A 25,461-nucleotide genomic window follows, 5' to 3' on the forward strand; every position below is an offset into this window, starting at 1 on the left:
GTTATTTGCAAATTGTATTTTGCATATAGGCCAAAGACTTTAATTTTACCCATCATCTGACAGGCGCACGTTTTTGCACGTTTGGTGTCTACATTTGTGTTAAAGTCTGCAAATTATGAATTCTTTTTCTTTCTGTTCATAACCATCCGCTATTTTGTGTTCACTTATTCCGTCGAAATTCCAGTAAAACAAGAGGTTTGTGTTTTTTAAAGCGGCAAAGAAACTGTGAAAGTTCTGGTTCTGACCAATTAGATGGAGCACAGCAGTACTTTCTTGCAAAATACAATTAATTAATCTCTGTCGTGCACTTTTGCCATATACAGTAGAGGAACTTGATCTCACAAGTATTAAAATAATCAAAAAAATGTTCCTTCAAACAAGAACAATAAGTATAATGCCAGAGTCACTTTCTATTGCTCTTTTTATACAGTAGCGCAACACTGGTTTGAAATTCTACTTTTGTAAGATGTTATTGTTGAATTTTCATAACTGCCTACATATGTCCAGGTGTCTTTACTGTAACCCGTATGCAGAACCAGCACCTAAAATTGCAGAATCACCCCCACATGCAAACAGACAAAATCTCGCCACCTTCGGCATCACCTCCTTTACACACACACACACACACACACACACACACACGCTCACACAAACAGACGGTCAAATAGACACACAGTCTGTCATATTTGCAGCTGGTAAACAAGCACAGAGAGGCTGTTAAGGCCAGGCAAGCTGAGTAAACCAGAGACAACAGTGGGCTTAATGAACTAGGCTGCCTCCCAGCACAACATCTCATCATCACTTGGACTTAAACAAACCACTCAGCTGCTAATTGGCTGAGCTGCATGGAGCCGCTGTGAGGAATGCTTGCTCCCCACCTCCACTGTTGCTTCTCACAGGCTTGACAGACAGCAGCAGTGCACACTCTCGGTTATTGAGTCTTTGCACAGATATGTGACAGTCTGGCCTTGTGTTGGGCTTCTCTGTGTACTTCTTCACAGTCACTGTGTTTTTAATGGTTTATTTATTTTGCTGGCATTGACTGATTTGGGCTTTAAATTTCACAAAAAATGTTCACCGTGCTCTCTGTCAATCAAAGGATTGTGGTAATTGTGGTAGTCTTGTGAAAAGTTTCGGTGATGTCATGTGGGCATCTTTGACACTGTAGGTGTACCTCTTCTTTTACAAGTTTCCTCTATTGATGCTAACAACCCTTAGCAATCTCAGCATATGCTCAGATTATAGCAAATACATTGTAGCCCATCAGTTTTCTTCTAATTGCATTAAAGATTTTGGGGTTTCTAAATAAATAATTCAAAATCTTAATACAAATCCCTTGCAAATTTGGGTTACAGAAACTCAGTTTGAAAGCGTAAGCTTTTGTGTTCTGGAAAATCTCAAAGCTATGGTGTAGTAAGATTTAGCTTTCCTGACTTTAAGAAAACCTTTAATCCCATTAACCTTCAGGGGTTTTCTTGCCAAGTCATTAAAGTTAAAGTTTACAGCCAACACAAATAAATATATACAATTAAATTTGAGTAATAGACAACAGTGTACCTGATGATGCACCTCAGGGCTTCATTCTGGGTCCTTTGCATTTTAGCTTGTGTATTTATGAATTTCCTGACATTATAATGTATGCAGATGACACTGTTGTATATTTACATGCAAAAACCTGTTAGCGGTAATTATAAAGAGCTCTGACAGATTATGTAAGACAAACCTTGATCTCAAGGTTGATAAAACTGTGTGTATGTTGATTTCAAGGTCTGAAAATGGAGATCAGATCCAGGGGTAATAGCAGCAATGAAAAAACATTCAATAGTACATGATTATAGGAATAGAATTGGATTAATAATTCACACAAACTTAGTTTTAAAACTCATTTTTTAAACAAATGAAGTAAACAAAGTCTATTATTTTCTGTCTGCTAAAGTTTGCAGAGGAAAACTATAAACTAACTACGTTACCTGATTAAAAGGTTTATAAACCAACATCTAAGATAAATGTAATCAATTATTTTTTACTTTTTTTCCACAATTATCTAATATTATTTTTTACCATTTTTATCTTTACCATTAGCCATATTTAGTTGCAAAATACCAAAACAATTTTCAGATATGAAGAGTGATTTCTTCTTCAGTGAGCACATTTGTTTTATGTCTTTTTTTTTTTTATCCTCACAGTCAGACCAACCCCATGGCAGGGTGGAGATACTTCCAATGAGTGTAGGGTTTTAAAAGGAAGTTGACAGAGCTTAGGAGCAGGATGCACACCCACCAGCATACCTGTGCAGTTATTGCAAGTTATTTTATCTGTTTACTTTACTGTATAACGTTTATCAAGAAAGTATTGGTGGTTCGGAGGATATGAATATTTTTGAAAAGTGAGTGTGTGGGCTTTAAGAAATAAAGCTAATTATTTGGGGGTTTTATGAGTAAAAAAAAAATGCGTTTTCACAATTTTCACCTTTACATTTTTGCAGAAACTTGCATTCAAACATCTTATGTTACAACCACAAACTAATGCTTATTATATAGTATGCGTGTGTATGTGGGGGTTGAATTTCAATATATAGTTTCCTCTATTGTGCCATCAATTCAGACCATCTTTCCTCTCTCTGCTAGAATAAAGCATCCCCATGCCATGACACTGCCACAATCATATTTCATCACAGGGATGATGTGTTCAAGGTGATGAAAAGTGTAAAATTTTTTGCTACAGACAATGTGTGGCACTTGAGTAACTAAGTAGATTTTGTGTGCCACAGAACATTGGTATTTAAATTAAGACTATCTATCTATCTATCTATCTATCTATCTATCTATCTATCTATCTATCTATCTATCTATCTATCTATCTATCTATCTATCTATCTATCTATCTATCTATCTATCTATCTACCTATCTATCTATCTATCTATCTATCTATCTATCTATCTATCTATCTATCTATCTATCTATCTATCTATCTATCTATCTATCTATCTATCTATATATATATATATATATATATATATATATATATATATATATATATATAAATAAATAAACAGTAAACTTTGCATGCTTCTCAATGTTGATGAACCTCAAAGACTTTTTAACAGGGTTAGTCAGAGTAGTGAAGTGTTTCTGTCTGTGTATTGCTATGTTTGTTTGAGTTCAGTTATCATAATGCTACACTTTTTTTAAAGACATCTCTGGCTCCATAGGCATAATCAGATTTTGGCTCTCGGTTCTAAGACCTAAGATATTTTTTGAATAGCTCCAGATTATATAATAAAGAAATTTAAGACATATTCATTAAAAACCTGCATGTAGCACTGAAAATATAATTGATAAGCAAATTTCTTTGCCATCCTTCTTTATTTTACACAGTCAGTCCACAGCCAAAAAAACTGTCACTATCAACTCTAAAAGAAAAAAACAAAAACAAACAACAATAACAGGTAATTTGTGCACATGTTGTACCACTGTGGAGAAAATGCCTCTTCCTGTTGCTTCAGTAATAGCAGAGCTGAGCTGCGCTGATTTCTCCACAGGATCTGATTGGATGGGTTTTGTCCACCTCACCAATTTAAGAAGCTGTTATGAAACATTCCTGTATGTAAGAAAACTGTCATTATTTCTTCTGGTGAATAAAGAAAATAAAAAACAAATTATCAATGTGCAATAAGACAAAATAGCTATACAATCAAAAACAAATGCAGTCTTAAATGTATTATCTGCTTTCAATGAGACAGACTATCTGACAATCTGGCAAAGTGCAAGTTTTGCAAGTTTTTCTTTGGTCTTCCGCTGCTCATTGACTGTCCAGTCCTGGTATTATATTTTTGGTCCAATTCATATCTCTGGATTAGAAAATCTGTCCATATTTCATAAAATGAGCTGAACTGTTTGATTTGTATTTAAGGAGAAAATTGGTTTGTGTAAGCTTTAAATATAAGTAAAGCAAATAAGTTAATGTAAAACCAAAGAAAAGTTGGCACTAAAAATCCAGAAATAGATGGGGGAAAAAAACAGAGAGAGGACCCGAGAAGCCAAAAGCATCAATCTGTTGATTGTCTCTGTTTATTTATGCACTTTGTGTCTCTCTGTGATTAATAAGTCAGAGTCAGGTGATAGAATCAGCAGCAAAAAACAAAAAAAAAAAAAAAACAACAACGATTGAAGGAATGATAATGATAAAGATAACATAAACATATCAAAGGTATAAATACATATATGTAACATATAGAAATCTAAAAAACAAAACAATACTGATAAGACAAAAATTATGAATTTTGTTTTTGTCTTTAGGATCTAATATTATGGCCAAGATGTGAAAAGAAAAATCAAGTTAGAGTTTGAGCACTCTAAAAACGCGTCTCTCTCATGTTGTAATGGAGGGACACAGAAGCTGAGGAGTGGAGCACTTTGACGGGACTATAAGATGTTAAGAGGAACTTCAGGGAGATGAGAAGAGGGGTACACTGAGTGAGCAAAGTTTCTGATGGTTTGAGAGCAACTTTTGTCAGAAAGAATGACCAGAAACTATATTTACAAGTAAAATTGGAAATTGTAATAAAATGTTTCAATGATCTAGTTTAGCTATTTACTGTGTGGTCTGTCATAAAAATTGTCCTTTACTCAGACTAACAACAAAAAAATACCCAAGTCAAAGGAGTGTACATATATTTTGTTTCATTCCCATTCATTCCTAATCCCGGTCTATGATTGAATTTCAAATTACTATTACTGAGAAATTGTTTAAGTAATAAATTAACTACTTTATGAACATTCGTCTGCCTCTTGGCCGGACTAAAATGCTAAGAAAGCCTTTGTCTGGCTATCATCCTCTTTTGCACTGAAAGGAGACAGTATTTAGTTGTGCCATCCTCTTTACAAAATATATCAGCACATGCTAATTGCACATTATGAAACATACTGCAGTATACACAGAATAAAAAAAAAATCAGCAGTGCAATGTTATTTGAAGTATGCATAAAAGAAGCTTCTGTTTCAGCAAGATGAAAGAGAATCCCGAACTTTCATCATCAACCTCTTCACCTGCGGTTCTGGAGGTGAGAGCTAAGTCCGGTTACAGACATGGGGACCCGATTGATCTGACCTTTGACCTCTCGCTCTGATGGAAAGGGTGGCTCGGGGTCAGACATGTAAGGGATACCCTCTCTATCCTTCCCCAGGAACGACAGCTCAAAGGTGGGGGAAGCACCCTGCCAGAATCCAGTGGTCTCAGGGGTCCCCCTACCACAAGCGTCACATTCATGTGGTCAATACCCGCAACTTTTCTCAGGGGTAGCTTACTTTTCCTTTCAGTTATGACCTCTTTTTCAAACTACAAAGCACATTTCTGCACGGGTGAAGTACAGTTGAATATACTCATCATTTAGTAGGTGTTCTGAGTCCTTGCTGACTCCCCAAATTTGATGATCCAGTGCTTTCACCCATGAAGACTGAACTGATCCTTCTCTCATTCAGGGACTTGTTAGGGATTTTCAGAGGAGAGGGCTGCGTAATGCCACTTTCTTTGAGGTATCCATTGAAGTCAGCACTATTGCATTAAGCTCACTGGTCTTCCTAAGGGCACCTTTTCATCATGAGCAACACACACACACCCTCCCTTATCCCTCGCACTCCTCCTTTTAAGTTGAAGTATTGTCTTTAACAGCATTATAACGGTATCATTCCACTCCCACCGTGAGCAACAAAGACACGAAACGCCAAATCCTAGAACACAGCAATCTTTGTGTGTGCGTGTGTTTGTGTGTGTGTGTGTGTGTGTGTGCGCGCTCTTTAAAGCAATGCTAATGGAGACTAAGAAGCATTAAAGTGACCCCTACTGTAACAAAAGAGTTAATAATCCGTTTAGAAAACAATCAGATCCCCTGGCCATGAGAAAAGACCCCTGCTAAGTCTTTCTGTGGAGAAAAGGAGGAGTGAAGTCACCGTTTTTTTTCTTTCTCCAATCAGCAATCTTGTTGAACATTGCTTGTTTTTATCGCGCTCTCAATGGGGAATGATGGAACGGTTTTTAACGGCAGCACTTGGCCGAAGTCGGTGGAAAAAAAAAATGCCCACCGCGGTTCTGTCTCACAGTCGGGGTGAGCATTTGGAAAGTGACCCAGCTCGCCGGAGGTCGGGGTTTGTTATCTGCCCTCATTCACTGTAAATGAGCCCCGCTGGACTTCTAAAGGAGCTGTTACCAAACAAACGCCGGCTCGCCCGTTAATTGCTAATGACGGCCCCTTTGTCCCGTTTTCCTCCTCTGGGTCAAAATGTTCAACCAAAATGATCTATCTGACAGCCAAGTGGCTTTTCAGGTCACGCCGCCTCTGGTCTAACGGGCGATCTAAGCCATTAGAAAATGTCAGACATAGCCATGCCACTCAGTGAAAGAATAAGAAGGATCTCAGTTTTAAGGGATCACTGATTGGATAGCTGGATGCATTACTTCAGGCTGACAGGCTTATCTGATATGCATCAGAGTGATCTGTCTGTTTTAACATCAGGTCAGAGCTGAATCCATCACTGCTTATCTTTGCTGTCAAGTAGGTGAGGACAGGTTTTTCTTCATCCCCCTGCTGCTTGTCCTTGCTTCCTGCTAACTCCTCTTCAATCTGTTGCATTCTGGAAACGAATTGCAGGACCTTGAAAATTTTGAGTTGTAGGGCTAAAATAACAAGCTGGGATGGACAAATCTTTATTTCTAATTCTAAACCTGAATTCTAAACCACCAATGCTCTCCAAACTACACGCACTGACAAATGTTAATTTCAAAAAAGTCATTTGAAGTTGTCACATCTAAAAGAAATTGAATGTTGTTGCATATTTTTGTTCAAGCAATGCTTGGTGGTTTTTCTTGGCTGCATCTTTTGATTAAAATGCCTTCAAAACACACCAAATACTCAGTGGGGACAAACAACAACCGCATGCAGAAAGAAAAACAATACACATTCTGACATTGAAAAATGGGAGAGAGTCTACTGGCACTGGCCTGTGTTACTCTAAGAAAATGTTGCTTACTTTTTTGACCATCCATGTTGAAATAGGTCTTCACAGGGTTGTTGATGGAACTGACGATACATTTCAATGATGTATGGCTATCTTGTTTTGGAAGAGAAGCTGCTAAACCCAATGTGGAGGAAGAACCCACGTGACAAAGTGAGGACAGATGGAATGTGGTGTGCTCTGAGACTAAAACTGTTTAGCAGGACTGTTAGCTGAGCACAACTCTGTCTCCAGGAAATAACTTATCCCTGTATTTCATACGACTAACGTTCACAGTTCAAATAACCAGATTATTAAAGGTAGGGTTGGCGATTTTTCCGAAAGTTTCCCCAAGTCTCTTTTTGAATAACTGCGCATTCGCAAGACTGTCTTACCTTGTTCTTCTGCTCCTTGGGGGGATTGTGTGGAAAAAAACTCTCCCAAATCTGCTCCGATCTTACTTCTTTCTACTGGGCCCTCCTGCTCTTCTCATAAACTTGCAGTGTTTTGCTTCTTGCGACTCTCAGCCATGTTCAAAGTCTACGCTGAGAGCAGCGGAGCTACAATGAATGGCTAACCGTTAAGCTAACTGGATAGATAAACACTAAAAGTGTGCACGCGCAGCCAGCAAGCGGAAACTAACAAGGAACGAGCACGCACACTGCCGTTACGTGAGCTTGTCAGAATGATTGGCATGTAGGACAACCAATATATAAGGTGATTCCCCCAGAACTTGAGGGATAGAGATGGGTGAGGGCAGATCTAAAACTCTCACCAATCCCTACACCTGACCAAACAGAAGGGATTGGTAAGAGTTTTTATAGGCTCCAGGGACAGAGGGGGGTGGGAAGAATCAAAACTGAGACCAATCCGTGCTCTTTGGTGCAAAAGGCAGTGGTTGGTCAGTTTTTACAGGCCTGCAGCTCCCACAGAGATTGATTTTTTTAACCTCTTTTTTTTCTGAAAACATAATGTATTGAGTACTTTCAGGATGGAAGGACCATTTTACCCAGTATAACAAAAAGTGTTTCTGAACAGGATTACCAACTGTAATGAAGAGGTAATGAAGACCTCTTCATTACACCAACTGTAGCCGATTGGGTGTACACCTACGTGTAAGGAGCTGCTGTGTTTTTGTTTTTGACTCTTTCTATAGCAACTCTTTCTGAATCCAGCTGGATGTACAAGCGGGCTGACAACAAAAACCTTTCCATTCAGACTAACAATCGGTTTGCTGTGAAACATATGCCCTGGTGCTCCGGAGAATGATTTAAATACTGTTGTTGAAAATCATTGCCATCAATCTGTCTGTAAAACAACTGGTCGCCATGAATGCTAAACGAAAACTGGAGAGGAGACTATTTATGACCAAGGAGTCACACTGAACTCTTAGACGACTCCCGCCGCTGCTTGGTGCCAAAAGCTGTCACAGTTGATGCTCTCCTCCCAAGAACTGCTTGGCCTTTAGTCAGCTGATGTCAGTTTTTATGTTTAACAATAATAAAAAAAATTGCCATCCATAAGAAAGTTTCAAAGCCCAAACCACTGCTGACCAAAAGACACAACACATAAGCCCTATTTACACTACCCTTGTAAAAACCAATCCATGCCGAGCTCGGACCGAGCTTGGATCAGTTAACCGTGCCGAGCTTGGTTCTTATGACCATTTACACATCACGCTAGCACGGTTCCTTGCCTCCTAATGACGATCTGCGGTACTAGTGCTCTCTAAGATTGAAGCAGGGAATCATGTAAATCAAAATGGCGGTGGCCATAACATTCAGGAAGTTATGATTGTGATACTTCGTTGTTTGTGGAAAGTCAGGCGCAGAAGGCAACATTTGGTGAATTTACTTGACGGAGTCGGCATTTGGGACGTGGATAAGACAAACGAACGTCTAATCAGGGCTTACAGACGCAGGAAACAACGACAGACATCGAGGTTCATCACACTGCTAAGCAGAATCATCACTGGAAACCCTGTCGCACGGTAAGGAAGCTAGTATTTTTATGAATGTCTGAAACCGCAAAACTAGTCAGCTGACTGTAAGGAGATGACGCGTTCTGCTCATGCGCTCTTTGTAATCCGAGAACGGTGCCACTGAAAAACCGGGCCGAGCCCACCCGTCGAACTGGTCTAGATTTAGCACGGTCCGGTTGTGTCTGGAACGGTTCAGTTTATAATCCATTTACACTCGAAAGTTATCTCAGTTACCGAGCTCGGACCGTTCTTGGCACAGTTAGAAAATGGTAGTGTAAACAGGGTAAAAGGCTCATCACACACATGGACTGACAAAAATTTAATTCCCTGGAAAGTGTGTGTCTCATTACCTCTGGCTGAAAACTAACACAGCATTTCAGAAAAAAAACATATATTCAATCAAAAAGAATGGTGGTAGTGTGATTTGGGGCTGCTTTGCTGCTTTAGGACTCTGATGACTTGACAAAATTGATGGAACCCTAAATTCCATAAATCCAGCCATCAGTTTGTGACTTTTAACTTAAACTCTTAGATTATGCAGCAGGACAGTAATCCAAAATATACCAGCGAGTCTTTTCAATGACACACACAAGAAAATTAAATTAAGGTTTTGGATGTGTCACGGTAAACGACTGTATTCAAATTCAGTTGGGATGTCATGGGATGACCTTAAATAGCTCAAAGTATGCATGTGTAAAAACAATAAACCCTTTTTCATTGCAGGGACTCTCAGCCATTAACAGGGATTTTAAAAACCATCTGTGCTACCCAAGTAATTTCAATTTCCAGGGATCACACATTCCCTGACAAAAGGCCCTGGTCTGTGGGTAGGACAATCAGGTTAGCCAGGGATTGCTGAGAGGCAGGGTTATGTGCTGCCCAATGGCGGAGCGGAGGGTTGGCTTTGGGGGCTCAAGCCTGGAATGTTTTTTCAAAAGTCCTGGATCTTTTTTGTGTCTTTTTTCTATTATTATAGTTAAAAGATCATTCTCAATATGTGCAAACTGTACCAAAAAGGGGAGCTCACAATTGGTCTGGTCCAAATCTGTCTCAGAGTGTCAGCCCCGCACGCGCTCATTTGTGTGTAGGGGTTCAGTCCCTAAGATGCGTGTGCGGTGCACTCCATATTGGCACTTTGACAGCACAGGACATTGGTGCGCAGCCCGACCCGCAGCAGCTCACATCGGCTCATTCACTGCGGGAGCCAGAGCACAGCAGTAAGAGATCAGACTATAAAACAATATAACGTTTATCTGGTAGATAGTGGTCTACGCCCTAAGTGTAAACATAACTGTCATGAAGGATGACAACGCTTGTGTCCCCACCAAGTTTATTACTTTTTTCGTTATTCTTGCTAACTCTGGTCCCTGCTAGCATCCAGATATGATGTTATGCTGTTATGCAGGGAGCACAGATGTGTATTTCGACATGATGAATGACTGTGTTTAGTGATGGAACGTGATAATATGGTTCCACTGAGTTTTATTACGTACTTGACTGGATTAAAATTGGTTTATGAAAAAGGTGCAGTGATGGGGCTAAGTCCAATAAATATCTTTAACACTGAAACCGCATAGGGGGTGATTTTTTACAATTTGATATTCAAATGCTTGTATCTTTGTTAAAATATACCCTGGTTTCTCTCACTTCATGACTTTTTCTAAAATGGGTCAAGACTCTTGACCCACTAGCTTTCTTAGTTTGTACGTATAAATGTTTAAACAATAAATTTGTTATAACAACTTTATTGCATCTTATCAATGATGCAATAAAGTTGGGTTTTGCTTGGTTGGCATAATTTCCAATAACTGTCACCCGCTGGACTGGAGGAGTAGTGCCCTTACAACTAGCCCGTGCATCCTCAAAATAATTAAAATAAACTGTCCCCTTTCAGAGCAATGAAAATAGAAAGCATGCAAATTACCAGGGCAAATAAAAATCCCAGGAATTTCAGTGGGAAAGGGGCTAATGCTGTAAAAAAGTGTGGTCCAGACTTCCTCCACAGTTGTTCAAAGGAGTCAATGAAGGAAGCTCTTATCAAGGGTGGCATTTGATTCAGAGGGTAATTACTTTAGCTTGGTTAAATGAAAGCATTGTCTAATACTGTAGTATTTACTTGTGTTTATCTGATCTTAAAATTTCTGAAATATTTAAAGGGACCGTGTGTAACTAATTAGGCTTTTAGTTAGCAAAAATCAAGTATTGCTTTTAGAAATACATATTCTTGCAAACATTAAAGCTTTCTCATAACTTAGAATTGGTAGTTTATAAATAAATAGGTGTCGGTACATCCACTGAAAGGAGCCATGTTGCTTCGCTATTTCTGATATCCGCAGCCGAAAGGGGTCAATTTTTTTTCCCTTATCCTGCTTCTATATGAAGAAGTGCTGTCGATGGAGGAGGAGTATAAACAAGCAAAGTCAACTGTAGAACATTCTATTTGATGTTTTCTGTTGAAATGGAGGACCATCCATGCTCTCTGTCCAGCAAAAGGGAAGAGAAAAGAAAAATAATTAATAACCAGGAGAAAACGAAAGTCTATATGAGCTAATATTACCAGGTGAAGATAACTGATGTGGGAGCGGTAATTTAAAATGGATGAGTAGGTTTCAGGCTTTCTGCTCGACAGGTAAGTTAATTCAATTTAACAGTGAAGTTTATTTTGGCTTTATGTAAGAAATAGTGTAGAGCAGCATCTACTCTGTGCTCCCAGTGGAGACGGTTTGTTTGTTCGTCTCTCGCTCTCTTGTTTGTGTCTACGCTGCGCAGCGGAGGGATGTTTCAGCTAGCCAGTTAATGCTTTCTGTAGCACAAAAGACGGTCCCTTTACTGGTGTTTATAGTCACTTATATCAGACCCCAAATAAGCAACTTCACGTTCAGAAATAAGCCCAAAAAACAGAATTTACCAGCAACTTTAGAAAAAAATAAGCGGTCTAGGTCTAGGTAGGTAACTTCACACAATGACCGTAGCTATTAGCAGTAGCTAATATGTGGAGGATATGTTGCCATTGTCATATTTCTGATACTCAACGGCTTCTGTAGTAGTTACTATGTGCTTATACCATTAGATAGTCCTCCAGTGTGAAAATCTTACAAACAGGGGCTTTAAGAATAACAAAAATAGCAAATAATTTCTTTGCCAAAATACTTTTTCACTGCACTTGATGTATATATCACAAAGATGTGATATATACCAGGAAGATGGCCTTGAGGGATGAAGCGCTCAGTGAATGTCTCAGATGATGGAAGCGCGAAGAAAGGGAACTGAACCATCATAGGAGGAAAAACTCCTGCATGGGGTGTACCACCAACAGATGGCTGAAGTGGGTAATATAACCAAATCCTACCAAGGACAGCACTGAACACTAATCATGGCAGCACAGGAACAGGCCTTGAGAGGCCCATATCTACCATACCAGGTGTTTTATGAAATGTTTATTTCAGGATCGGGAGAGATCGGCAAACACAAATAAGGACTCAAACACTGTTTCTGTTAGAATATAAGGCCCACATTTATTATTCCCCACAGAACACAGCAACACAAAACAGCAAGCACTTTGCACACGCAAAGTAGCAAGCACTTAAAGCCGACAAGCTTTCAAACAGGCGTGTTGTTCCATCTCTTACCATGGATAGGACTGTGAAGTCGGTCAGTCCGGTTAGAGCACAATCCACGCGGCCGGGTGTCCATGCAACCAACGGCTGACTTCAACGACTGAGGGCGGTCCCCTCCTTTTTATACCAATAAACAAAGTATCAGATGGGAGGGGAAAGTGGCCACTTCTCCCTCCCATCTGAGCTATTCGTCCCGTTTCCAAAACAAAAACCGTTCCCAGCATCTCAGCAGTGTGTGAAGCAAAATAATATTGCAAACTCAGATAATAGCACAAATATAAGCAAAATAAGGAATACAGAATCAGTCTTTCCCACAACATATTGTCATAGGTTCCCACCACAAGTTAAAACAAGTTATGACAAAATAACACATGTGGTTCTTAGTTTTATGTGAGCAACATAACAGACACGAGCATATATGTTGCTCTTAGTTTAAAACTTACCAGTTTTTCCTAAAATACATTGTCAAAGAACAAAAATAATTCTTTCATATATCACCAGGTAAGGTACCCGGTGCAGGCTAAGCAAAGAGACCCCAGAAACCATCCAGCCTCTCACAACAGGGTGTAAGCAGGGAAGGAATACATGGAACGCCTTAACCAAGTGGCTGGTATAGTGTACAAAAAGTTCAGAATACCAATGGGAGACCATAGATATCCATAATAAAGGCTAGATGTCTTACGGCGGAGTCTCAAACGTCATCACCGGCGGCCATCTTGCCTCAGGCAAGCTTTCTGGCGTGCTCTGTGGTACCTAATGTAAGGTGAGTGATCAGCACGAACACAAATACTCTTATCTCATTTAATTCTTGACGGATTTACAAACAGTTTGGTTTCTTACAAACGTTATGAACGTGGCTATAATTCTTGACGCTTGAACATGTCGAAATTGCAGATTTTCTTGTTGAAAAATGACTTAATCGTGCAGCATAGTTGTGCATCACGGCTACTTGCGCAAGTTATCAAGGCTGAGACCACTAGTCAATTATATAGGTTTTACTGACACCAATAACGATTGTATGACAATTAATCTTTGGCATAAATTACAATCTTTGTGGATGTGGTTGTAGTTATTATTAAATTATTAATTATTAAATTATTTTAATATACCAACTCTTATTTCAGGATTTGTTGTGCGACGGGCTCTGAAAAAGCTGTCTTGTGATGTCTGCCGTGCCAGCTTGGTAACAGAAGCTGCATCTGCCATCAAGGACCAGAGCTACCACCTGCTTAAGTTAAAAAACAATGGAAATCTGGTGATTCCATCAGAAGGCACAGTGATGGTAGTCAGGGCAGCAGAGTGGGTCATTCGTCAGACCTCATGTACCAGACGATCACAGCCCATCAAAGTGCTAGAGGTTGTGTACATTGTACGGAAGAGGACAGGGTCAGAGGATGTGTTTGTGCTCAGAGAGCACATCGGAGAAACACAGTATGGCATAGACAGCCACCACCATACGCTGTTAACATTGGTTGTGTCCTTGTTTTTTAAGTTAAGGCTGCACCACATTGCCAAAATAACTAACCTTAGCTTACAGAGCAACAACATGCGACAGAAGCTCAATAAAACCGTCCTTTTCAAAGGGTATTAGCCAAGCTATGTTTTTTGGGTCATTTTTTAAATCTCTGTCTTTCATGTGTATACCATCACAGTATACCATGTGTATACCATCACAGGTGGGGATTTTAACATGCTACATCTATATATACTTGTGAAGGGGACTATTGTACCAATTTTAATAGCAAATAAATGTCACTTTTATAATGGTTTAAAAATAGGAACTTTTGTGTAATTACCCCTGATATATAACCCGAATAGTCTACATGAAACTTCTAAGTGTTACCTTTAATTTGAAACCTGGATTATGCTTCTACACCAAGAGGTTGCCACGCAATAAGCCTTTTTTGTCAGTATTTCATATTTTATTATAACAGTAATATTCATATTATAAAAGTATGTTTTATTTTATTTTATTTATTTTATTATTTGACAGGGACAGTACAATTAAACATTGCAACCAAACAGGTGGCCGATGTCCAAGTACATAAGGCTTGTAGCCATGGGCTAATTTGCAGCCTTCGTCCCTGGTTAGGCTTTTAAAAGGTGTAAGCATTACGGGGGAGGGAGGTTAGTAAAAACACACAAATACATAAAAAACAAGAAAAGTTAAAAGAAACAATATAGTACAAGCCAGTTTAGTTTTCACACTTTTGATTGTCTTTGAACCATTTTTTCAATCTTGTGCAGAATAGTCGAACATCAGTCTGTGACTTAAGCTCCAGAGGCAAAGAGTTCCATAAATGTGATGCTTTCACTGAGAAGGCGGACTGACCCATAGATGTCCGACATCTTTTAATCCTGTATGTAAATATACATAAATTAGGACTGTGTAATTATTTATCTTACCCAAATAAAAGTGTTTTATATATATATATATATATATATATGTGTGTGTTATATATATATATATATATATGTGTTTTATATATATATATGTGTGTTTTATATATATATATATATATATATATATATATATATGTGTGTATAAACATAAATACCTTGTGCATGTGTATATTTTTTGCACCTGTATGTTCTATTCAGTTCTTTTCATATGAAATTCCATGGTTATAATTATTCATAAGTGTGCAGTGTCATAACTACATGTCTGATTTTTGTTTAACAAACCAAACAGTTTGAGAATCGTTAGACAATTGAGGAAGTTATGGTTATTTAAGTACATGCGCCATTGAAACACAATGTTACGAATGAGCGAGCTGCCTGTGGCAAGATGGCCGCCACGTGCGGACGTCGACCCCCATTGGCCAGCAGCGCGGACGAGACATCTAGCCTTTATTATGGATATCTATGTGGGAGACCCCCAGGTCAAAATGGGGGTCCCCTCCCAAGGTGGTGGAGAAAGACAGAGCTAAGATCCTTTAGGACTTCCAGATACAAACAAAATGGTAAGGGCCAACCACTGGACATTGTGATCATTGATTAGCAGCAGAGGACAGCCGTTGTGATTGATGTGGTCAACTCGAGTGATGGAAACATCATGAAAGAAAGAGAAACTGGAGAAATACCAAGGGCTCAGGGAAGAACTAGAAAGAGCCTGGAAGGTGAAGACAACAGTGGTGCCTGTGGTCATCGGAGGACTCGGAGCAGTAACCCCCACTCTGGAGAAGTGGCTCCAACAGATACCTGGAGAAACATGAGATGAAGCCTGACCAGGAGTAAGAGGGGTTTATATATATATATTAGATAACAGATTTCCTTCCATTTCACATTAATTCAGTATTTTGAATTGGTTTATCAAATAGAGTCCAAATAAAATGCGTTAAAGTTTGCAGTTGTAGTGTGGAGAAAATTTGAATACGTTTGCTAGGCACTGTACAATTATTGCCTTAGATCTACCATAACTGCAGCGAAGTGAAGTTAGCACACCTTGCAAACCTATTACTTCACCACTGTCGCCTCTACTATAGCAGGTAGAGAGAGAAAAGGACTAAGTTTTCTGATATTTTTGGGGTGTCTTCATTTACCTCAGTATGAATTGCCCAGGAGGAACTGGATTGTGGGACTTTATTTGAAGGGTTTTCTGTAGTAAGTTATTCCTTTGTCTAGGCCGAGCTAATAGCAGGGAATTGGATTCAAATAGAGTCAAGCTGCCTCCAGAGATCCCTCAATCCACCGTCACTATTTAAAAAAAAAACAGAGAGAGGTCCGAGGCCAGTCTAAATATTTGGTAGTCTTAGCAGGTTCATGTTAAAAGACACATACACACACACACAGGGACGCACACACACAGTGAATGCACAAACAGGCCGAGGCTGTGAAGTTGAATGGCATAGCTCAAAGCTTTCCTCCCCCTACCCCTGCCTCTTTCTCTCTCTAAACCGCCAAACCATTCTCCCCCTTTCTCCAGCTCAGAGGAATTCATTAACTGCCTCTCCACAGAGACACTATGGAAATCAGGCAGCTACAAAGGCAGAGAGGGAGCGAGGAGGGAGGGGCGGCGGCGGTGACGGCGGTGAATGGGGGCTATATTATCCTATTAGATGGTGGATATGTCTCGTTTCCCTCCCCTGTCATGAGAAAAACATTAATTTTAAGTGAGCAGGGAGGCAGAGAGAGGGGGGGAAGAGGGAGGTGGGTGGGTGGGGGCGTGGGGAGTAACGGTGAGGGTCTTTAACATTGCTCTTTTATCGAGCTGAAATGGAGAGTCCCCTGGCTCCATTTACCTTGGCAATGAGGATCGAGCCGCCCTCCATGAATGCCATTTAAAATGCCATGGAGATTAAGCATCCTCTCTCCCTCTCCCTCTGTTTCCCTCTCTCTCTCTCTCTCTCTCGCTCTCTCTCTCTCTCTCACACACACACACTCAGACACACACACATACACACGTATAGCAGCAATGGTGGCAGCGCTCATCATAATGTGTGTTTAGGAAAAAACAGCTTTGAGATTCATGAGTAAAGCCCTCTAGGTGCCAGCATCGAAGAGGGAGAGGAAACAGAGGAAGAAGACACTGAAGAGCAGACCATCACTTAGCCAGAGTGGGCTTTAAGCACTGTAATTAAATCATTAAACCACCCCCCCCCCCCCCCCCCCCCCCCAACACACATACAAACACACACACACAGACACCCTCCCCTCGTCCCTCCCTCTCTCTCGCTCACTCTCAGCTCAGCCAAGCTCATCAGAGGCTCAGAGTGTGAAATGATGAATCTGTATTTATGGGGATGGAGTAATTACACAGCTAACCTCTGAGGGAGCCCGGGAGGGCCGCGGGGCCTCTGAGCAGGGTGCAGGGTGCTCGACCTCATTAGCACTGCCCAAGTGTGAGTGTGACAGAGTGTGTGGCGCAACGTGTGTGTGTGTGTGTGTGTTTGTGTTTTAATGGATCAAACTGAAGTAGAGTGCCTGTTGTGATGGCTGAGACTCAATGAGGAAACAACCTGTTTTTCGGATTTCTCAAATGTTACTTTTTACCTTTCTCTCCAGCACCAGGAGCTTCTTCTTACAGAAGCTTCTTCTTCTCGGCAGAGTCGGACTTAGGATACACGTACTTATACCTCAACGATAACTATAGAATTTTTTATAAAAGTACTGTAGAGACCTCCCCCTCTTTTACAAAGTTCCCACATTTCTAAAAAAAAATAAAAAAAAAAAAAAAACTTACTGTTGATCAATAGGTTGATAAATATATTAAGTTTGATCTTTTTGTTCTTGATAATTACAAGACGGCTAAAGCATAATACAGTAAATATGGTGCAAGAGAATGCAGACAACCAGGTGATGTTTCAAGCATGCAATATGTTTGTTTGTCAGAAACATGGAATTAACAGTTCAGTTTTTAAAAATCAGACGTTTCATTCAATTTTTCTTATATCACGCTTTTAACAGTAAATTAGAGTACTATTTTATTGTTCATTAACACAAATCTGCTGGTTGTGTCTAAGCTGGAGATGACATAGTAAAGAAGATCACAATGTTTAGCCTTTTTTTCCCCCTATAATTTCATGTGGACAAAAAAAAAATGTTTGTTTCTCACATCCCAACCAATTCATCCCAAATAAGAAACGGGGATGAAATAACCTCAGGTGGGTCAATGGTGAACAGGGATACGGCTTCAAAACTGCAAAATAAATAAATAATCAGAGTGGTCTTTAAAGTCCTTTGAATAAAATACCATTGAATACGTTTAGCTTTATTTAGAATAGAGTTGCATATAGCTGCCCCTCCCCCACCTATTTCTGCACCAGTAAGCTGGCAGAAACAGACATCTACCAGAGCGCTCCCATCGTTTCCATTAAAACTGCAGTTTGCAACAACAAACGGCAGGCTGGTGAAGCAAGCAACTGCAAAGCAGCTAGCTATGCCCACACACCAGCTAAAACGATTTATTATATTTGTTTTAAACATTGAGTATAACATCTGTAACACTGAGTGAAACGAGCACTTGATAAATACTGCTGACGTATTGAGATTCACCAGAAAGTTGGCGAAAGAAAAAAAAAAAATTTACGGATTTTTTAGGTAGAAAATTGGCCAGTCTGATTTTTACAGCATCCTAAGCACTACCAGGTCATCACTCTTCAGTGTGAGCGCTGTTACTAAGTAGAGGACTCAAAGTTAGCTATTTTTAATACTGACTTGTAATATCAAAACCCAAAAGTATTAATAGTAAATACATTCAAAAGATAATATAGATGCCCCAATTGGTATGTCAAACTGAATTAGGCCATATTCTATATGTGTGTGTGTGTTTGAGATGCCGTGGTATTTTTTTCTTAAAGTCTTCATACCAACCCGTTCCTACAGGCTTAGCCGGAAGTGGGGCCCCAAACAAAATTCTGCTTAGGGCCTTGTCCAACCTGGGGCTGGCCGTGTTAGTCATTTTTAACTCCACAACCCCTGTGTGCCGTGCTCCCTATCTCTCTGCCAGCTCGTATCCTCTTCTAACGTTACCATGAGCGTTCTTTATCATAGCCATGAAAACAATATGCTCCGCTGACTTCTGTCTATTATCACGGACGTCCCTTGGGGACCCGACTGCGCACTGGTGACTGTGGGTCCCATCTGGGGCAGGAATATCTCCAAACACCCTTCAGAAATATCTGTCCAAATTAAAAGGTAATAATAATAATAATAATAATAATAATAATAATAATAATAATAATAATAATAATAATAATAATAATAATAATAATAATAATAATAATAATTTAACCAGGCCTGCGCGCACACACTCTCAGACGTGCACACTGCAGAAATGAAGCCACACACTTCAACACATACTCGCCAACACACACACATACGCGCGACCTAGGCTAACCAATGCACTAATCGCCTGCCCCGGGCATAGGAGGAGCTTGGTGCTTAAGTAGGCTGCCAATCAGTCCGTCAGCTCCACATCCGCAAAGCTCCCGCGGCCAGACGCTCGCATCACTCCGCTCTCGAGGTGCCAAACTGCGGCTCTGACATTAGCTACTCCGTGGCAGCGGAGAGGAGGAGACGCTTGGCAGTTTCTGAATTAAAGGGGGTATCTTTAGGTTTAGACAGCACCCCCCCTCCCTCCCTCCCTCCCTCATCCTCCTCCCTTTTTCTTATTTCTGAGGATTCTTACTTTCTTTTTTTTTTTTTTTCTTTCTGTATTCTTCTTTTGACTTTTGTGGAGCTCTTTACTGCACGGACTTTTTTTTTGTTATCCCCCGGACATGTCTTTCCCTCAGCTGGGGTTTCCCCAGTTCCTCAGTGCCTCCCATGAGGTATACGGGAGCGATCGGCCGGCCTCTGCTGCCCGGGACGGAGGCACGGAGGGCGCGGTGAGCTCCTCCGCTACGGCCGCGGCCGTCGGTTCTATGCTGGGGATGTACGGGAGCCCGTGGGCGGCTCCGAACTACAGTGCCTTTCTGCCGTACAGCGGAGCGGCGGACCTCGCCCTCATATCCCAGATGGTAAGAGCTGGTCCTCTGGATGCTCAGGTGTTAGAGGACAGGTCCATGCGCAGACCCTCGTGTGTTTTTTCGTTTCTGCGCATCTAAACACTTACCAAGTAAACTTTTAACAGAAAGAGCATTGTTTCTGCATGCTTGTTCCACGGAAGTTAAATTAACTATATATTTTTTTAACCATCAGTTTTTCTTTACTCAAATTTTCTGAAATCTTAAACGATATTTGAAAGTTTTATGTGAATATTTTTGATAGATTTTTTTTTCTCTTCAAAAGTAACAAAAATGGTAATTATTTCTGACAATTTCGCACGTTAAGAAAATATAATCCTATAAAATATGGACATTTTTTGTACTTCAAAAACACGTGTGCGCAAAATAATTTAAAATTAAAATTCTGTACATAATTAGTTGCTTTGTAGTAAAGTAATTTATTATAATTTTAGTCTGAAGAAATTAATAGTTATTTCCATAGAAACACCAATAAATCCAGCTCCAAGAAAGAGATCTAAATATATTTTTTGAGGTGGACTTTGGCTAAGCAATATTTAACACACTAATAAAAACAAAGTTGCAATTTAACCAATAAAAATCAAACAGCTTGCCTGTGGTACATTGCATTCAATATTTCTCTTTAGTTAATAAGGCTAAGATCAACAGCAAAAAGTTCCTTTATCAAATTAGTTCAAATCCAATAACTCAACTTTATTAGTTAATCTTTCAAAAAATATTCTGGGCTCATTCTGCTCATCTGGATTGTCCTCTCGTGTCAAAAAGAGACACAAATCAAGATTTGGTTTGTAGTTCATCGTTGCATACAATATTACTGAAAGAGTAATAAAACTTTTAAAATCTACTCTAACAAACCTTTCCCCTGACAGCCACAGCTAATAGGTGCCGTTCACTGGCAGCTGAGCCCTCAGGGTTCAGAAACTGAGCTTGCTTGGAAGTTTTGACTTTAGCACTGACGCTAGCACTAAACTATTTTAAACCCTCCAACATAGAAACATTCCCAGATTCGGGTCTCAGAATAATCCGTAACTTTTACCAAACATTGATTCATAGTAGAACTCAGATCAGCAAATATCCGGTGCTGTTCAACGTTGAGTGCCACAGGTCTTCAATTCTAGTGGAAATGATTAGATTTTATTTGTAGCCAAAATGTCATTATTGGACTGCACGTCCCCACTCTAATGCGCCTTTAAAAATATTTAAATAATCTTGCATATATTTATTCCTCTCGAAAAATCCTCGTTTTGCAGTGTAGAACTCGCTCAACAAGTTGCCTTCTTCTCTCCGCCGCTGTCCCCAGGGCTCCCAGTACGAGCTGAAGGACAGCCCGGGTTCCCACCCGGCGGCCTCGCTGCCCGTCCACCCCGCTCAGGGCTTCTACCCGTACGGCCAGTACCCATACGGGGACCCTTCGAGGGCCAAAACGGCCACCCGGGAGACCACCAGCACCCTGAAGGCCTGGCTCCAGGAGCACCAGAAGAACCCGTACCCCACCAAGGGCGAGAAGATCATGCTGGCGATCATCACAAGGATGACGCTCACACAGGTTGGCAAGCATGATGGGAGGAGGGGGTGTCTGGGAAGTGCTTTTCATATTTTTGGTGCGCAATAATAGTTAGCATTAAGCTCAAAGGGTAGGTTTTAGGGTGTTTTATCTATTTTTTTTTATTAAATATACTTTGTATTTATTGTTGTATAAATTAGGAGTTAGTTATGTTGGCTGCAGAGGAAAATACGCATGGGTTTCTGCTCCCAATCCAGCAGCAAAAATTAAATATAAGAGTAATTCTAAGAAAACGGTTTGGGTCTTGAATTTATTAAAACTTTAGAAAAATATTTAACAAAAAAAATCTCATCTCCTAGGTCTCCACGTGGTTCGCGAACGCTCGCAGGCGCCTGAAGAAGGAGAACAAGGTGACCTGGGGCCGCAGCGCCGAGGACCGGGACGGCCGCATCTTCAGCAGCGACAACGAGGACGACCACGGCAAAAACGGCAGCGACGACGACGACGAGGAAGAGGAGATCGATTTGGAGACCGTCGACATCGAGAGGCCGGAGGAGCAGCGAGCTGGGGAGCCGGGCGCCGGGAAGGGAGAGGGAGACGCGGGCCTCTCCGTCCGGGAGCAGGGCTCCACGGAGAGCGGCAGGACGCTGTCGGCGGGCGCCGGGGACAAACTTGCGGCGGAGCGCTCGCCGAGCATACAGGAGTGCCAGAGAGCGCCGCAGAGCAAACCGAAAATCTGGTCCCTGGCCGAGACCGCCACGGCGCCCGACAGCGCGCACAAAACCACTCCCCCCGCGGCCTTCGCGCAACAGGCGGCTTTGGCCTCGGCCGGCCACCCGGCCTTGCTGCCCGGTCACGGAATATACACATGCCAGATCGGCAAGCTGCACAACTGGGCCAACGCGGCTCTGATTAACGCCAACTCTATTCTGAACATGAGGTCGCTGCTTGGCGGCGCGCCGCCCGGACACCTGCCGCTGCACGGAGCGGTACCGGCGCCCGCCGCGGCGGCCGGCGCGGGGACGTCGGGCTCGGAGGACGAGAGCGACGTGGAGTCATCGGGGAGCTTCAGCCCAAAAAGAGATGGTAGGGTTTCTCTAACGCACGTCAGGTGTAGGAAACGCTTCAGTAGCTTATTTAATTCAACCCAACCCCGTTTGAAGAGAAAGTCATAGAAACACAAAAAACAAATATGCATTACTAATATATATATATATATATATATATATATATATATATATATATATATATATATATATATATATATATATATATATATGATATTCAAGATAAAAATTCTAATAAATGAGATATTTAGTTAAACATCTGCATTATTAGTGAGGCCTGATTTTCTTTTTCCTTTGCAGATGAGGACAGCGAGCGCAGACCTGATTCCCTGAAGTCCCCCTTTCAGCTCATCACTGACAGGTGATCATTCCCACTGCATTATGACACTATCAGCTCTAATTCCACGGGGCTGCTGCTAAATGAAGCTCAAAGCAAAGGTAAACAGAGTCCCATCTGACTGGGCGGGAGGCCCATAAATCATGTGATTTAGCACTTAAACGCCTCACCAGGCAGCAGAGCAAGATATCAGCCCTCCTGCTTCTGACCCCTGTTTATCACCACCTAATGTCATTTAAATAATGCGCCTCTATTTATTCAAACACCCCCCCGCCCCTCACACCCCCTACCCCTGCTCCCCTGCCAATGAGGCTAATGTATGTGATAGCAACATCAGGCAATGAAGTGGAGTGAGACACAAACCCATTTATTTCATTTCTATATATATGCAGAGATTGACATGAAAAAAGGCATGGGAATGAATGAAAAGGGTTATTTTAAAATGATTAACATTTATTTTTTGCTGGTTTTTAACAAGTCGACTGATTTCAGATCTTTTCTGGTTTCCTCTCCTCAGAGCTCACCATGGAACGACACCACAGCGAGTTCTGACAACAACGCTATGAGAAGACGACGCAAAAATTTTCTATATAAAAAAAAAAAACAAACAAAGAAAAAGGAAGAAAAAGCATAATTTTATTTAATGGAGAACGGTTAAATGAAGGCTATTTTTCTGAAAGCTTGACCAGTTATAGTATTAGCTTCTACATGCAAAAGAGATGTCAGAGATTTGCTTGTTTTTATCCCCCTTTTACGTGTTTTTTTTCTGTTTGTTCTGCTCTTCTATTGTGAATGAAAAACCTCAGAAATTTGTAAATACACAATATGAATTTGTCTTTAAAGAGTATATTTTTTGGAACCTAAATAAATGTCAGTATAAACGTTTATTATTGAAAACTCCCACCTCCACCTTTTTGGGGTTATTAAATCTGACGGGGCAGGGGCCGCCTCGACCTCAGCCTCGTATTTACATTCAGATCAAAAATGTCTTAATTAATTCAGTTCCATTTCTTCAGACAGTTTTTTGATCTGGTCCTAAAATATTACAGGACGTTTATGATCGCAGGTATAATAATGTCACCTATTCATCATTATTTTGAGTCTGTAAACAGACTTAAGGGAGCATAATGAACAGACACCTGTTAGAGTTGGTCACCATGGTGGTACTTCATGCACTGAATATTACACTTTCTTCTGCTTTTTGTAGAGTAACACAATTATAGCCAGTCGATGTTCGCTATCCGAGCTCTCCGCTGGGGTGGAACTTGGAGTTGGCTGGCTGCTTTAACAATAACAATAATAATCAGCAATATACTGTATGTCATTGCTTAACCTATTCCTTTTTTAGGGAGCGGTTGGCCGCCACCGTGTGGCACCCGGGGAGCATTCTTGGGCAAAGGAGCCAGGCTCAAGGACGCAGAGTGGCAGTCTGTGGGATTCGAACCGGAGAACTTTCAATTTAATTCAATTCAATGTTATTCATATAGCACCAATTCATGACGTGAAAACACATGTCATCTCAAGGCACTTTACAAAGTCAAATTCAATCAAATCATACAGATTGGTCAGAAAGTTTCCTATCTAAGGAAACCCAGTAGATTGCATCAAGTCTCTCCAAGCAGCATTCACTCCTCATGAAAGAACGTAGAGCCACAGCGGACAGTTGTCTATATTGTCGATGGCTTTGCAGCAATCCCTCACACTTTCGCCCTTTCCAGGATGCAGGCGCCCTGCTTAGCCACTAGGACGCCACTCCTCCATCTTCATTGATATGCCTCTTGTACTGCTTTGCCAGCATTTAAATATGGGGCCCATCTGGGGAGAAGATTTCCTGAAAGTTTGCCCTACAAGGCATGGGAATGGGGTGGTGGCCCCATGTTACTGGCCAAAACATGTGCTGCAGGACAATTGCAGGTAAAACGTAGGAACCATGGGGGGCGCCAGGCTCGTTTTTCAAATTTGAGACCCAGCTAGGGTGCCCAACTGGCCTCGCTTATAAAAATTGTTTAGAAACTCATTCTGAGCCCAGTCCTAATTGTACCCATCCTGTCTGGACAAATCCATATAGGCTGCTTGTGTCCCCAGCAATAGTTTTAGAGCAGCGTGCCATTAATAGGAGTCATACGTTGAGTAGGAATTTTCAAACCAGCCAGCTGACCGTAAAGGGAGCGGAGCAGGATGCTAGTCCATGCTCTTTCCTGGCCCTTAGTGTTTCTCTTTAAACATAAACCCTGTTTATGTGTTCTCTTCATTGTAGGCTTCTACTAATTTAATTCACTGGCTCAATAAGTGTAAATTCTTCACAAAACAATGTATGGCTAGTAGATGGTAGCCCTACTTTTGCTAGCTGACTGATGAATGCAGCGACATTTGGGGGAGGGATAGGACGATATTTTGGCCAGGACAAACTCTACAAGAGGAGATTAATGTGTTATCTCCTGTGGTTTGTGCTACATGTTATAGGAACAGCCTTTTATCATATGTGGGGTTGCGTGATTG

At 40.9% G+C, this 25,461-nt stretch overlaps 1 protein-coding gene across 1 annotated transcript; it reads left to right on the top strand.

Annotated features, from left to right (window-relative positions):
• The first annotated feature begins 19,808 nt into the window (after positions 1 to 19,808).
• On the top strand, positions 19,809 to 23,849 carry irx1b (iroquois homeobox 1b). The gene is made up of 5 exons (XM_012870874.3): positions 19,809 to 20,048; positions 21,355 to 21,600; positions 21,918 to 22,644; positions 22,926 to 22,986; positions 23,480 to 23,849. Exons 1-5 carry the CDS (start codon positions 19,809 to 19,811, stop codon positions 23,526 to 23,528), a joined length of 1,323 nt encoding a protein of 440 aa, XP_012726328.2. The 3' UTR covers positions 23,529 to 23,849.
• The last annotated feature ends 1,612 nt before the right edge of the window (positions 23,850 to 25,461 follow it).

Source organism: Fundulus heteroclitus, chromosome 13 (assembly GCF_011125445.2).
Source record: "Fundulus heteroclitus isolate FHET01 chromosome 13, MU-UCD_Fhet_4.1, whole genome shotgun sequence".
Lineage (NCBI taxonomy): Eukaryota > Metazoa > Chordata > Actinopteri > Cyprinodontiformes > Fundulidae > Fundulus > Fundulus heteroclitus.

Bases quoted from the DNA above. Each gene is read 5' to 3' on its own strand.
- irx1b (XM_012870874.3), top strand. From the start codon at position 19,809: ATGTCTTTCCCTCAGCTGGGGTTTCCCCAGTTCCTCAGTGCCTCCCAT. The intron at 20,049-21,354 runs GTAAGAGCTGGT...CGCTGTCCCCAG, and splicing joins TCGCCCTCATATCCCAGATG to GGCTCCCAGTACGAGCTGAA. The intron at 22,645-22,925 runs GTAGGGTTTCTC...TTTCCTTTGCAG, and splicing joins CTTCAGCCCAAAAAGAGATG to ATGAGGACAGCGAGCGCAGA.